We start from the raw sequence: 13,617 nt of genomic DNA on the forward strand, positions 1-13,617 counted from the left end.
GAGCAGACCAGATAATTGAATTAGAGAGTGCATCTGGGAAGGAGGTAAGCAGTTATAACGATCTAGCTGAGAGATTCTGAGAGCTGTGGAGGCGATAAAACTCCTTCCCAGCTCTGGAATCACATCTGTGTTGGCCAAGGTCCCACTGATCTTAGCGTTACCTGAGGAGGAAGTCAGGTGGTTTGGGAAGAGGTGACTGTGTGGATCAAAATAAACTGTGGAAAATTCTGAAAGAGATGGGAATACCAGACCACCTGACCTGCCTCTTGAGAAACCTGTATGCAGGTCAGGAAGCAACAGCTAGAACTGCACATGGAACAACAGACTGGTTCCAAATAGGAAAAGGAGAATGTCAAGGCTGTATTTTGTCACCCTGCTTATTTAACTTATATGCAGAGTACATCATGAGAAACGCTGGGCTGGAAGAAGCACAAGCTGGAATCAAGATTGCCGGGAGAAATATCAATAACCTCAGATATGCAGATGACACCACCCTTATGGCAGAAAGTGAAGAGGAACTAAAAAGCCTCTTGATGAAAGTGAAAGAGGAGAGTGAAAAAGCTGGCTTAAAATTCGACATTCAGAAAACTAAGATCATGGCATCTGGTCCCATCACTTCATGGCAAATAGATGGGGAGACAGTGGAAACAGTGGCAGACTTTATTTTTTTGGGCTCCAAAATCACTGCAGATGGTGACTGCAGCCATGAAATTAAGAGATGTTTACTCCTTGGAAGGAAAGTTATGACCAACCTAGATAGCATATTAAAAAGCAGAGACATTACTTTGCCAACAAAGGTCCGTCTGGTCAAGGCTATGGTTTTTCCAGTACTCTACCAATTACTCCCCAGAAGATAAACAGAGCAAAGATATGAACTAATCATGTGCTTGCATGCGTGCTCAGTCACTTCAGTCATGTCCGACTCTGCAATCGTATAGACTACAGCCCACCAGGCTCCTCTGTCCATGGGATTCTTTGGGCAAGAACACTAGAGTGGGTTGCCAAGCCCTCCTCCAGGGGATCTTCCCAACCCAGGGATCAAACTCTAGTCTCTTTCATCTCCTGCCTTAGCAAGTAGATTCTTTACTATGTATTGTATTGATGCGAGAGTTGGACTGTGAAGAAAGCTGAGTGCCAAAAAATTGATGCTTTTGAACTGTGGTGTTGGAGAAGACTCTTGAGAGTCCCTTGGACTGCAAGGAGATCCAAGCAGTGCATCCTGAAGGAGATAAGTCCTGGGTCTTCATGGGAAGGACTGATGCTGAAGCTGAAACTCCAGTACTTTGGCCACCTCATGCGAACAGTTGACTTATTGGAAAAGACCCTGATGCTGGGAGGGATTGGGGGCAGGAGGAGAGGGCGACGACAGAGGATGAGATGGCTGGATGGCATCGCCAGCTTGATGGGCATGAGTTTGAGTAAACTCCGGGAGTTGGTGATGGACAGGGAGGCCTGGCGTGCTGTGACTCATGGGGTCGCAGAGAGTCGGACATGACTGAGAGACTGAACTGAACTGAACTGAAGAGGTATGAGAGGGAGAATGCTCTTTCCAGATGGAAAAGGAGTTTAGGTTTCCTTGGTGGCTCAGATGGTCAAGAAACTGCCTGCAATGCAGGAGACCCAGGTTCAATCCCCGGGTCAGGAAGATCTACTGGGGAAGGGAATGGCTACCCACTCCAGTATTCTTGCCTGGAGAATTCCATGGACAGAGGAGTCTGGCGTGCTGCAGTCCATGAGGTTGCAAAGAGTTGGACATGACTTAGTGACTGAACAACAACAACAACAGCTCCTTCTAAAAAAATTTAATGAAAGAGAAAACAGTTACATCACAATTACTAATAAGAATTATTTATGAAAACTTTACTTCATTTATATAAGTATAAGGGGATATATGGTGTTGGGGGTATGGTGTTGGAGAAGACTTGAGAGTCCTTGGACTGCAAGGAGATCAAAGCAGTCCATCCTAAAGGAAATCAACCCTGAATGTTCATTGGAAGGACTGATGCTGAAGCTGAAGCTCCAGTACTTTAGCCACCTGACTCGAAGAGCCAACTCATTAGAAAAGACTCTGATGCTGGGAAAGATTGAAGGCAGAGGAGAAGGGGATGACAGAGAATGAGATAGCTGGGTGGCATCACTGAGTCAACGGACAAGAGTTTAAGCAAGTTCGGGCGATGGTAGAGGATAGGGAAGCCTGGCGTGCTGCAGTCCATGGGGATGCAAAGAGTCAGACACGAATGAACAACTGAACAACAACAACAAAGGGGGTATGTGTGCTATGTTGTGAAGTAAAATGCATTAACTTTGTGGGTAAGTTTTAACAATACTATCCCAGAGAATAGGGCTTTGGCTATGTTGAAAATCACTGATTTGAGCAATGAGGGGCCCCAAAACAATCCCATAAAGAGTTGTATAAAAATTGGATTGGAGTGAGGCATGGAGAAAGGTAGGAAATCAATAGGAATATGCCATGTTGCTGGTGTGGAACTTAAACAAGGAAACTTCAAATTTATTCTAGTGGCTTCGTGAAGATAGGAAAGCTAGAAGTAACAGAAAGGAGTGTCATATTCCAGAATATAACCACCAGCACTACTAACATTTTTTTTGGCAAAGTGTTTTTTTTGAAGGAACAAAAACCCTTGTGTGATGGAGATGGGCTACTAGCCTCCTTTTGTAAGCATGATGGCTGCAAAAATACTGTGAGTTGTGAGGGAAAGAATTCTCTTCACAGCAAGCAGCTGCTCTGTCAGCATGTCTCCTCCCTTACTCTCCTGCAGCGGTAGGCATTATTGCTACAAAGTTCACGTGAGATCTGCCTTAACCATATGCCAGAAGTTGGTTTCCCCACATATGTAAGAAATGATTGGAGTTTGGAGTTTGAATAAGAGCAACTGCAGCTAAAGGGGAAAGTGGGAGATATTTGAGACCTTTAAAAGGTGGACTCCTCAGGGCTTGATGAACCCATTTACAAGGTGTGATGGAGAGATAGGAGACCAGGTTTCTGACTTGGGCCACAGGGGAGATTGTGATGCTGTTGTCTAACCAGAGGCCACAAGTAGAGAAGCAACAAGACAGGAGGGAGGGCAACTCATCCTGTTTGGTTCATGTTGACTCAGAGGATCTGGCCATCCACATGAAGCTGTCTGGAAGACAGATGGCCAGCCATTCGGGTTGGGAGCTCTGGAGAAAGGCCCAGGCTGGAAATAAATCTTGGAGTCACCAACATCTGGGAAGTAGCTAAAGCCATAAAATTGGATGAAAGTGTCAGTCATGTCCAACTCTTTGCAACCCCATGGACTATAGCCCACCAGGCTCCTCGTCCATAAAATTCTCCAGGCAAGAATACTGCTGGAGTGGGTTGCCATTCCCTTCTCCAGGAAATCTTCCTGACCCAGGGATCAAATCCAGGACTCCTGCATTGCAGGTAGATTCTTTACTATCTGAGCTACAGGAGAAGTCCAATAAAATTGGATAAGATGTGTCAATTGCTGCAGAGAAATCAAGGAGATAAGGACTATGGGGAAAAAAAAGAGAGAGAGATTAGACTTGACCTGACCATCAGCAGAATGTTTTGGGGAAAGGATTCTTGATATTGTTCCAAATCATTCCAGGTTGAGGAACAAATGGGAGTTAAAGAAGCAAAGACAGTGAGGATAGATTAGTCTTTCGAGAAGTTTCGCAGTGTGGGGAAGGAGAGCAACAGAACAGAGGCTGTGTTCCCACCCCTTTGGTGTTATCACTCTCTAGCCCAGACCAAACCCCCTGACCAGCTAAGTTTAAGTGTTGCCTTATTTCCAAGGTTCTTCATAACGTGCTTCTCCATGACTTCTGCTGCCTCACTTCCTCCAGCAGCTCTCTCCACTCCCACACAAGCCTATTTCGCTAGTGTACGTGTACCATGGGCACCAGATCAACAATCTTTTGATCCCTTTCAATTCCTATACTTCTGAGCAGCCTTGACCTTATTAACATTTCTCCTCATGAGACCCCAATCATCGCAGCCTGTGTTGAAATGGCTCTCTCATCATACTATTCTATTCTTAAATTGAATTACCTGCACAATATTAGAAAGAGAGAAAATGTTCACCCCAGTTCAGCTCAGTTCAGTTGCTCAGTAGTCTCCGACTCTTTGCGACCCCATGAACCACAGCACCGCCAGGCCTCCCTGTCCATCACCAACTCCCGGAGTCTACCCAAATCCATGTCCATTGAGTTGATGATGCCATCCAACCATCTCATTCTCCACAAATATTAATAATAAAATGTATCACTAAATATTTTTAATCAACTTGCAAATTTCAATTTGAAAAGCTTTGCAAATTTCAATTGAAAAGCTATTCAAATCTATCAATTTTAGTACAAAATATAGTTATTCCCACATTGAGAAACTTTACTTTCATATACACAAAATATGCTTCATCTACATTAGATAAGAAACTGTGCAAAAGGATTTATCACAGTATCCTTTAAAATATGCAAGTTACAATCACTTAATAATGATTTACCTGATATTTTTATTTTTTAATACTCTTCTTTTAAAAAAAGTCATTTTACATAGAACAAGAATGCCATTTCCAAACATGCCAATTAGCGAATATGTACAGGAGCAAGGAAAAGAGATGATCAGTAGGAAGGATGTGAAGTCTAGTCAGGGGTGGCATTTCTCAGGTCTTTGCAGCTGACCCTGGAAATTCACATATGGAAAGCAAAACCCTAATTTCTACCTTCCTTCCCCGTTCCAATCTCCCCACTGCCACTGCTGACCAGGCTATGTATTTTTAGAAGGTGGGTGGGGGAAGGATGGCAGGAAACAGACAGTGCAAGTCAGTGGAATGTCCTTTCCTCCTTCTGTAGGAGATAAGAGAATGGACTTGACAAGCAAAAGAGCTAGGTTCAAATCCAAGTTCTAAAGTGGAGTGGCCTTGAGCAAGCAAGCTGCCCTCCTGGGATTTGGTTTTCTCATCTGTAAAATACAGAAAATAAAGCCTATCTCATAGGTTCTTATAAAGCTAAAAGGCAATAATGCATGAAGAGTGCTTTCAGGGCTTTCAAGAACTCTTTAAACACTCATTATAAGGGATTAAGAGGTATAAACTACTATGAATAAAATAGACATTGTACTTCAACAAACATCGGGGTACATGCATCTGTTTCGATTATGGTTTTCTCAGGGTATATGCCCAGTAGTGGGATTGTTGGGTCATATGGTAGTTCTATTCCTAGTTTTTTAAGGAATCTCCATGGTGGCCAAACCAATTTACATTCCCACCAACAGTGCCAGATGGGTATAGAGATGGGAGAGGGGACATATGGGACATATGGGAGATGGGTATAGAGATGGGAGAGGGGACATATGGGAGAGGACCTGTGACTGACTCATGATGACGTATGGCAGAAACCAACACTATATTGGAAAGCAATTATCCTCCAATTAAAAAAAATCAAAACTAAATAAATAAGCTACAAGGATATGTTGTACAGCATGGGGAATACAGACAATATTCAATAATTATAAATGGAGCATAGCCTTCAAAAATTGTGAATCATTATGCTGTACACCTGAAACTTATATAACACTACACATCAACTATACCTTAAAAAATCCTTTTAAATGAAGTCCTCTGCAAAGTAAAAGTGAAAATACTGGTTATAACAAGCTATAACTGCTTCTAGAAAGGTGCCTATCTGTGGGCAGCCTTTCAAATGGCTCTGTTTCAAAATCAACCCTCTGTTCTACATCATTGAAGCTGACCCTGCCACACACTCACTGCCTCCACAACAAAGTTTTTAAACTGAAATCCTGAATTGCACTTTATTTTTTCCTTAATATACATATTTTATTGAAGTATAGTTGACTTACAGTGTTTCAGGTGCACAGCAAGGTAATTCAGTTATACATATACATTGTTTATATTATTTTTCAGATTATTTTCCATTATATTTCCATTATTACAAAATAGTTTCCCGTGCTATACAGTTAACCTTTGCTGCTTGTTGCATGTCTATTTTTTTCTGAATTTTAGATATAAGAAAGAGGAGGATTATACCTCAACAATTTAGGAAGAGCTTCTATTTAGGCTTTCCCACTGGATTTTGGAGGTGGGCATAGCAACCCATTCCAGTATTCTTGACAGGAAAATACCATGGACAGAGGAGCATGGCAGGCTATAGTCCAGGGGGTGGCAAAGAGTCAGACATGACTGAAGCAATGAGCATGCACACTCTGCATTTTAGTGTCTTGATCCATAATTAATATTCTTACTGGACTTATTTTGTTACTTTTTCTCCTTTAACATTAAACAATGGTGATGTTTACATTAACCAGTTTGTCCAAGATGAAAATAAGGAGAATCAAATTTAAAAGTTAGTAGACTCTCTGTTAAAAAGAAAATAGTCTTCCTTAATTATTTGTCAATTATTTTGTAGCCATGAATTTATCATTAGTAACTGTGGCAGAGGGGGTGGTACCCATTAAATATTCCGCGTGCTTTTCCACATTTCTCGGGCTCCCTTACAGTTAGGCAGCAGCCACACAACTAAGTCTGCCCAAGGGACAATGAGTGCAAGGTCTGTGTATGATGTAGGAGCAGGGCAAGTTCTCCACTCCCTCTATTCCCCTTGCAGAAACTTCCAGGTCTGGTAATGAGGTGGCTGCTCCATCTGATGGAGGGCACCTGAAACTCAGCCAGTGACAGACAAGAGCTACCATCAGACTTTGCATGAATGGGAAAGAAATCTCTGTTCTGTCAAGACACTAAGGTTTGGCATTTATTCATTACTGGCCAGTAAACCACTGCAGATGGTGGCTGCAGCCATGAAATTAAAAGACACTTGCTCCTTGGAAGAAAAGCTATGACCAACCTAGACAGCATACTAAAAAGCAGAGACATTACTTTGCCAGCAAAGGTCTGTCTAGTCAGAGCTATGGTTTTTCCAGTAGTCATGCACAGATGTGACAGTTAGACTATAAAGCTGAATGCCGAAGAATTGATGCTTTTGAACTGTGGTGCTGGAGAAAACTCTTGAGAGTCCCTTGGACTGCAACGAGATCAAACCAGTCCACCCTAAAGGAAATCAGTCCTGAATATTCATTGGAAGGACTGATGTTGAAGCTGAAACTCCAATACTCTGGCCACCTGATGTAAAGAACTGATTCATTTGAAAAGACTCTGATGCTGGGAAAGACTGAGGTGGGAGGAGAAGGGGACGACAGAAGATGAGATGGTTAGATGGCATCACCGACTCGACGGACATGAGTTTGAGCAAGCTCTGGGAGTTGGTGATGGACAGGGAAGCCTGACGTGCTGCAGTCCATGGGGTCGCAAAGAGTCGGACACAACTGAGCGACTGAACTGAACTGAAAGAGATAAAGGTCCTGAAAGGAAGAAAAGTGTTCTCTATAAATTTAATAACTAGTTGAACCCTCAAGAATGTAGAAGGGGAAGAGTGAAGGGGGGCCAGGGAATCTGTTTGAAGACACCATAGCAATGACAACAGCCTTTTGAGAGGGTAACAGGTAGGAGGCCAGAGGCCCCCAGGCGGCAGGAGGAAGTAAACTGCAAGGGGCAGACTTTTTTTTTCCCTTCTGTGTTGAGGAAACCGGTTCTGCCTAAGACCAACCTCTTTTTTCTTTTCTCAAACCTTGGGCTGATAATGGCTCAACAAACCAGTACTCATATTAATTGTTTTATGGCTGGGGATGACACACCTTGGCCATCCTATCTCAAAAATGCATATTGTGGGAGAGGGGCCTGGTGAAACTCCCTCAGCCTTGAGTTGTTTCTTTATCTGATTAGAAGCTAGCTAACAGACATAAAATGCCTTGGCACTCTTTCTGTCCCCTTCTGATGTCCATGTTAGAAGCTTTCCCTATCTTTGCTATACTTTATTAAAACTTTGCTACACAAAAGGCTCCAAGTAATCAAGTCTCATCTCTGACCCTGGATCAAAATCCTCTCTTCCAGAGGTCACAAATCCTGGCGTAACACACAGCTCACAGTAGCAACCTTTCACTTTTGTACTTAGAATCAGGCATGTTTTGGCATAAAAGCAGCTCTATTTCAACCACAGAGATTATTCTAAAACAAACAGAGGACACTTCTTTAAGAGTTTCTTTTTATGGGCTGATATTTAATATGTTGTTTTCACTTGTTAGTACAGAATTCTATAGCAGAAAGGGAGAGTAATGCAAGAGAAGCATTACCTCCCTATATAATACTTTTAGTTTCTCCCCATTGCCCTCAGGATAAAGTCCGAACTCCATAACACACCACCCAAGGCACCCGTCCCCTGGCCCCCACCACCCCATCTCCTTGGCCTTATCTCATGTCCACTCCCTGCCTGGAAGTATTCCCAGTCCCCTGAGATATGCTAGCTTTTTCATGCTTCCCAGCTTCTTGCACACATCCTTTCCTCTCTCCCTTGTCCTCTTCTCCAACTAGAATTTCATCACTAAGGTGCAACTGACATTTCTATTCCCAGCACCTAGCACAGACAGACATATTGTAAGAAAAAGTTGTCTGATGAATAAATGTACACTGCAGAAAAAGTGTGAATATAGAGTATCTCACCCAAACCTTTATACATACCAGGAGCTAAGTAATCGTTTGTTCAATTAATTCTTAAACTCTTAATAATTGGCTCAATTATTGGTTAAACAAGAAGGAATTCTCTATGGCTGATCCACTAGCATTCTCAATAACCACAAAGGAGGAAAAACTTACTCTGTGATTCATGTGTTTACCACAACCCGTCCCTGAGTCTTCCATGGAGTCCAAGTTTTAAAGACCAAGTAATGCAATAATTCAGCATCTCTTTAAGAACTAAAAGAAAATGAGGTGGTGCTGTTTGCTGTTGTTTTTAGGATTTGCTTCTCTGGAAGAGGAGAGGGTTGGAAAATATTTCTTCCTGAAGTTAAGGTAAATATAACTTAAAAAAATAAAATCAAGCAAGAAGCAGTTTTGCCAAAGGCCCAGAAGATTGGTAGATGTTGTAAGATTAAAAACAAGCCAAAAGATAAAAAACAAAGGCTTCAGGGCAGGAAATTATATTTTAAAAGAACTTACTGTTTCTGACAACATAGGAATCAAGGAAACAGGCTGTGTATGGGATGGTGGTGATGGCCGGATAAGGGCAGAGGAGATAGGAATGGATAAAGCAGGAAATTATATTAGAGAAATTAAGAAGAAAAACTAAATAGGATCTAATTGTTAATCTAAATGATGGCTAGTTTGGAAAACAATCAAAATTCTGCATTGTGTTTTAGAATTAATCTGTTCAAGTTATTTATCTATTTCACTTGAAAATAACTTTCCCCAAAGGAATAACTTTAACCATGTTCCTAATTCTAGAGGAATATATACAGTCTTTTCTTTTGCTTGAGTTTATCAGAACTCAATTAATGTGGTCACAGTCAGAAAAATCAACCTTCCATAGCAAACATAATTTGAAGCTTTTAAGGAAAAAACATAGTTCTCTACAACCAATATTTTAATAAATATAATTTGCTACAATGAGTACTCTTCACCTTCAGGATTTAAGGCCAAAGTCTTTGGAACTAATAAAACAATATTGCAGTATTATAGGAAAACTCTTAGCAATTGAGTGAAACTCAAACTGTAGATGACAAGATGTTGAATAAGTCTCAATGTAACCTAAATTTTGGTAGGTTCTGTAAAGAGATTTTCTCATCGTCTTCCTTTAGCGCCCCGCCCTCACCACTCGGCACACGCCACACACACACACACTGTTCAGAATGCTTGCACCCTCTCACTTGTGAGAGGACCGTTAATCCTGGCTTCTGGTTTCAATTTTAAGAAAAGTTGAATTAAAGATATTTGGGGATCATTTCTGGGCTTCCCTGCTGGCTCAGGGGTAAAGAATCTGCCAGCAATGTAGGAGATGCAGGAGACTCCAGTTCGATCCCTGGGTCAGGAAGATCCCCTGGAGGAGGGCATGGCAATAGGGCACTTCATTACCATCTTTTTAAATTCCATATATATGCGTTAGTATACTGTATTGGTCTTTATCTTTCTGGCTTACTTCACTCTGTATAATGGGCTCCAATTTCATCCATCTCATTAGAACTGATTCAAATGAATTATTTGTAATGGCTGAGTAATATTCCATTGTGTATATGTACCATAGCTTCCTATCCATTCTTCTGCTGATGGGCATCTAGGTTGCTTCCATGTCAATAGGGCACTCCAATATTCTTGCCTGGAGAACCCCATGGACAGAGGAGCCTAGTGGGCTATGGTCCATAGGGTCACAAAGAGATGAACACGACTGAAGAGACTGAACACACAAGGCATGCACAGGGTCATTTCTAATTTTACGCTGAATATGAGGTTTTTCAGAAATGAGTCCAAGGAACTGGGTGTCTGGGAGAACGGTGGTGGCATTCAGCCAGTCATGATTTATTGAGCAACTACTAGGGGGCCAAAAGTGGAATGAAACAGAAATCTCTGCCATCTGGAGCTTACATTTTAGGGTGTGTTGGGGGAGGGGAGGAAGACTAACAAACAAAATAAAAGAGTAAATCAGTGAAAATTAGAAGGGGTAGATATTATGGAAGAAATAAAGCAGAGAAGGGGCACCATGGTTCCAGGGGTGAGGGTGGCTGCTCTGTCCAATACAGTCGCCACTGGTCATATGCGACTAGTTGAATTCAAACTAGACTTCAACGAAGTTAAAACTTCAGTTCCTCAGTTCGCATTCATTGAATTTCAAATGCTTACTGGCCACCATGCTGGACAGTGCTGATAGAGAGATGTACATAGAATGTGTCCATCATCACGGGAAGTTCCGTTGGACAGTTCTGCTCTACAAAGAGCAAGGCGTCCAGTATCACTAGAGTGGTTGAGCAAGGGAAAGAGTAAGAGACGACATCACGGAGTTTAAAGGAGCACAGTTGTACAGGAGCCTGATGGCCATTTGCAGGAACTTTTTTTCTGAGATATGAAGTTTGGAGTGTTTTGCCATAGGAGTAACTTGATCTGACTTGGTATTTAGAAGAATAACTTTGGGTTATTTTTTTTTTTTTGAGTAACACAAATAAAAGATGACCAAAGGTGTATGAGCGTGCCAGCGGAGGCGGGGATGGTATGGCACGTGCTCAGTTTCTGCACAAGCTTAGAAACGAGTATCAACGGATTCTGCTGGTGAGAAAGTAGTGGAGTATGTCATGATAAAGACTGTGACTAAAGGAAAGAAGCCAGTGTTTGTGGCATGGGAGAAGCTAGGGTCAGTCTTACAGTGATTTGACTTTGCAATGACACTAGCACAACTGAAAATGTCCAATGGACATTTGGAGAAGTGAGAGCTCAGATGAGAAAAGGACCTGAGTATAGATATGACATTCATCAGCATAGGAGTAAGAGATGAAACAGGAATGGAGGTGGAAGAGAAGGTTTCTAAAGTCTACCCTTGAAGAATAACTATGAGAGGGGTGTGGTAAGATAAGGAGACAAATAGAGTCTTAGAAAAATGCAGGTGTTGACAGTCAAATGCAATAGAGATGCCAGAAAGTTGAAAGAGAAATGATGATGCCCAAGGAATGGCCACAAAATTTGTAAAGGCGCTGATCTCTAAGAGTTCAGTCTCCACTAATTATATGTGTGTATTGGAGATGGGGAGGGCCACAAGTGAGGAATCTAAATAGAAATGGTTTTGGTGAGAACAGAAGAATGGGGTGCACCACTGTTAGTGAGAAGAGAAAGTACAGTAAACTTCGGCATTTCTCAGAACTTACAGGTCATTTCTAAAACCATCATTTAATTTGGTCCAGCCACTACCAGTGTCATTTGTGTTCAACATTGTCTAATGACAAGCTGAACACACTCTTTAATGGTCCAAGTTAATTTCGGCCACAGGGCAAGAAAAACATTTTCTGTAAGAAGTGGTTTTAAGAAGGGAAAATACATGTATTAGGCTTTGTTAGTCTCATCCTTCTGAGATTAGGTAACAAGTAGCCACTTTTAAAGGTAGGTGGTGGGGGGAGCCCAGGGCTTTGTGCTAATGGTGAATTTTAATTTTCCTGCAATTCTGATGGAGAAGGAATAATCAATATTGGTTCTTTAAATGTGGGCAAATGGGGTAAACACTAGAAAAGCAGGCTAAGGAGAAAGCCATAGTGCTTTGAGCTCCCCTCGTCCCAGGAGCCTGGTTACAAGGTGAATAGGAAAGTCCAGGGACTCATGATGGCAGGCAGTTGCATTTTCCTGGTAGGATTTCAGAAACAAGCTAATCTAGACTCAAAAAATTGAGATCCAAAAGGGAACTTAACCCATCATCAATTCCAGTCTCCCAGTTAGCTGAGGAGGTACTGAGACCTAGAGGTTAAATAATTTGCCCCAAATGATTCAGCTTTTGTCGTTGTTTGTTGTTGTTTAGTCACTAAGCCACCAGGCTCCTCTGTCCATGGGGATTCTCCAGGCAAGAATACTAGAGTGGGTTGCCATGCCCTTCTCCACGGGATCTTCCTGATCCAGGGATCAAACCGGAGTCTCTTGCATTGCAGATGGACTTTTTTTTACCAGCTGAGCTACAGCATAGAACTCTCCTTTTTAAGACAGACCAACCGAAGCAAATTCTGCATTGGAGTTCTACTATCTGGATGGGGAGATGAACGGGAGCTGGAGTGGGGTTGGGGGTGGGGGGAATTAATGAGATTTGAAGAACCCTACTGGGTTTGATGACAAGAATATTGGCTTACAGATGCCTTGACAACAGGCCTTCTGAAATTTGCCCTGGTGTTGAAACTGCCTTACTTGCCATGCTGATCAGCACACAAAGTGAAACTCGCAAGGTTGACTAGTGTCTGTTTCATTGACTTCTGGGTACTAACTCCTGGGTATATTTCTATAAAAATCTTATCCCCAGAGTGGGAGACTTGCGGAAAGGCAAGAGGAGGGATGTTATAAATAATCATAATTCGAGTCGGGGTATCGGGGTGGACTGCAGGTAGAGGGGACTGGAGCAAGAGTGACAAGCTAGACCGGACCTGGGTTGCTCGCTGGGCTTTCCCGTTGCTAGGACCGCCAGCGTCCTTGGCTACCGCTCGCTAAAATAGGAGCGCTCCTCTGCTACGACCAGACCAGCACTTCGCCGACCGCGCCACCTCGCGCCGGAAGGAGAGAAAGGAATCGCATTTCCCTGCTTCCCTCGGTGCGGGTCCCAGTGAGGAATCCAAACTGCGGGACTTGGCAAAGCAGTCACCCGGAGGCCAGCCCTAAGAGCCTCCCGCCGAGGGTTGTGCAAGGAACTAGAGAGAGGGCGAACTCCGGGGGTCTTCCCCTCTGACTCACGTTGTACTCCCTCAGCCAGGACTCGAGCTTGTCCTGCAACGATCGTAAAGCTTCGTTGGAGACCAGTCTCCTCAGGTTATCGGCCATCGCTCGCTCTTCCGCTCGGCCCGCTCTGGGAGATGGACTCGAAGGTGTTCTCTTCCTGAGGCGCTCAGAGCGCGGCTGGTGTTTCCATCCTCCCCCCCTCGGGTCGGGCTGGGCAGGGTTCGAGAAGCCGGGGGGAGGTGACCTGGGCCACAGCCGCCGCGCCTCATTCGCTGCCCCGCGCGCGGTCTCCCGGCTCCCGCGCGGCCGCCGGGAGCCAGGACAA

At 43.2% G+C, this 13,617-nt stretch overlaps 1 protein-coding gene across 3 annotated transcripts in view; it reads right to left on the reverse strand.

Moving 5' to 3' along the window:
* The window catches only part of SPATA18 (spermatogenesis associated 18), a 50,802-nt gene extending 37,185 nt beyond the window's left edge, over window positions 1-13,617 (reverse strand). For all 3 annotated transcript variants that reach the window (XM_061145979.1, XM_061145981.1, XM_061145978.1), the window contains exon 1: window positions 13,308-13,617. In XM_061145979.1, the coding sequence (XP_061001962.1) occupies window positions 13,308-13,394 (87 nt within the window). In that variant the 5' untranslated portion in view covers window positions 13,395-13,617. The remainder of the gene's footprint in view (window positions 1-13,307) is intronic.

The sequence above is a fragment of the Dama dama genome, chromosome 6 (assembly GCF_033118175.1).
Source record: "Dama dama isolate Ldn47 chromosome 6, ASM3311817v1, whole genome shotgun sequence".
NCBI lineage: Eukaryota > Metazoa > Chordata > Mammalia > Artiodactyla > Cervidae > Dama > Dama dama.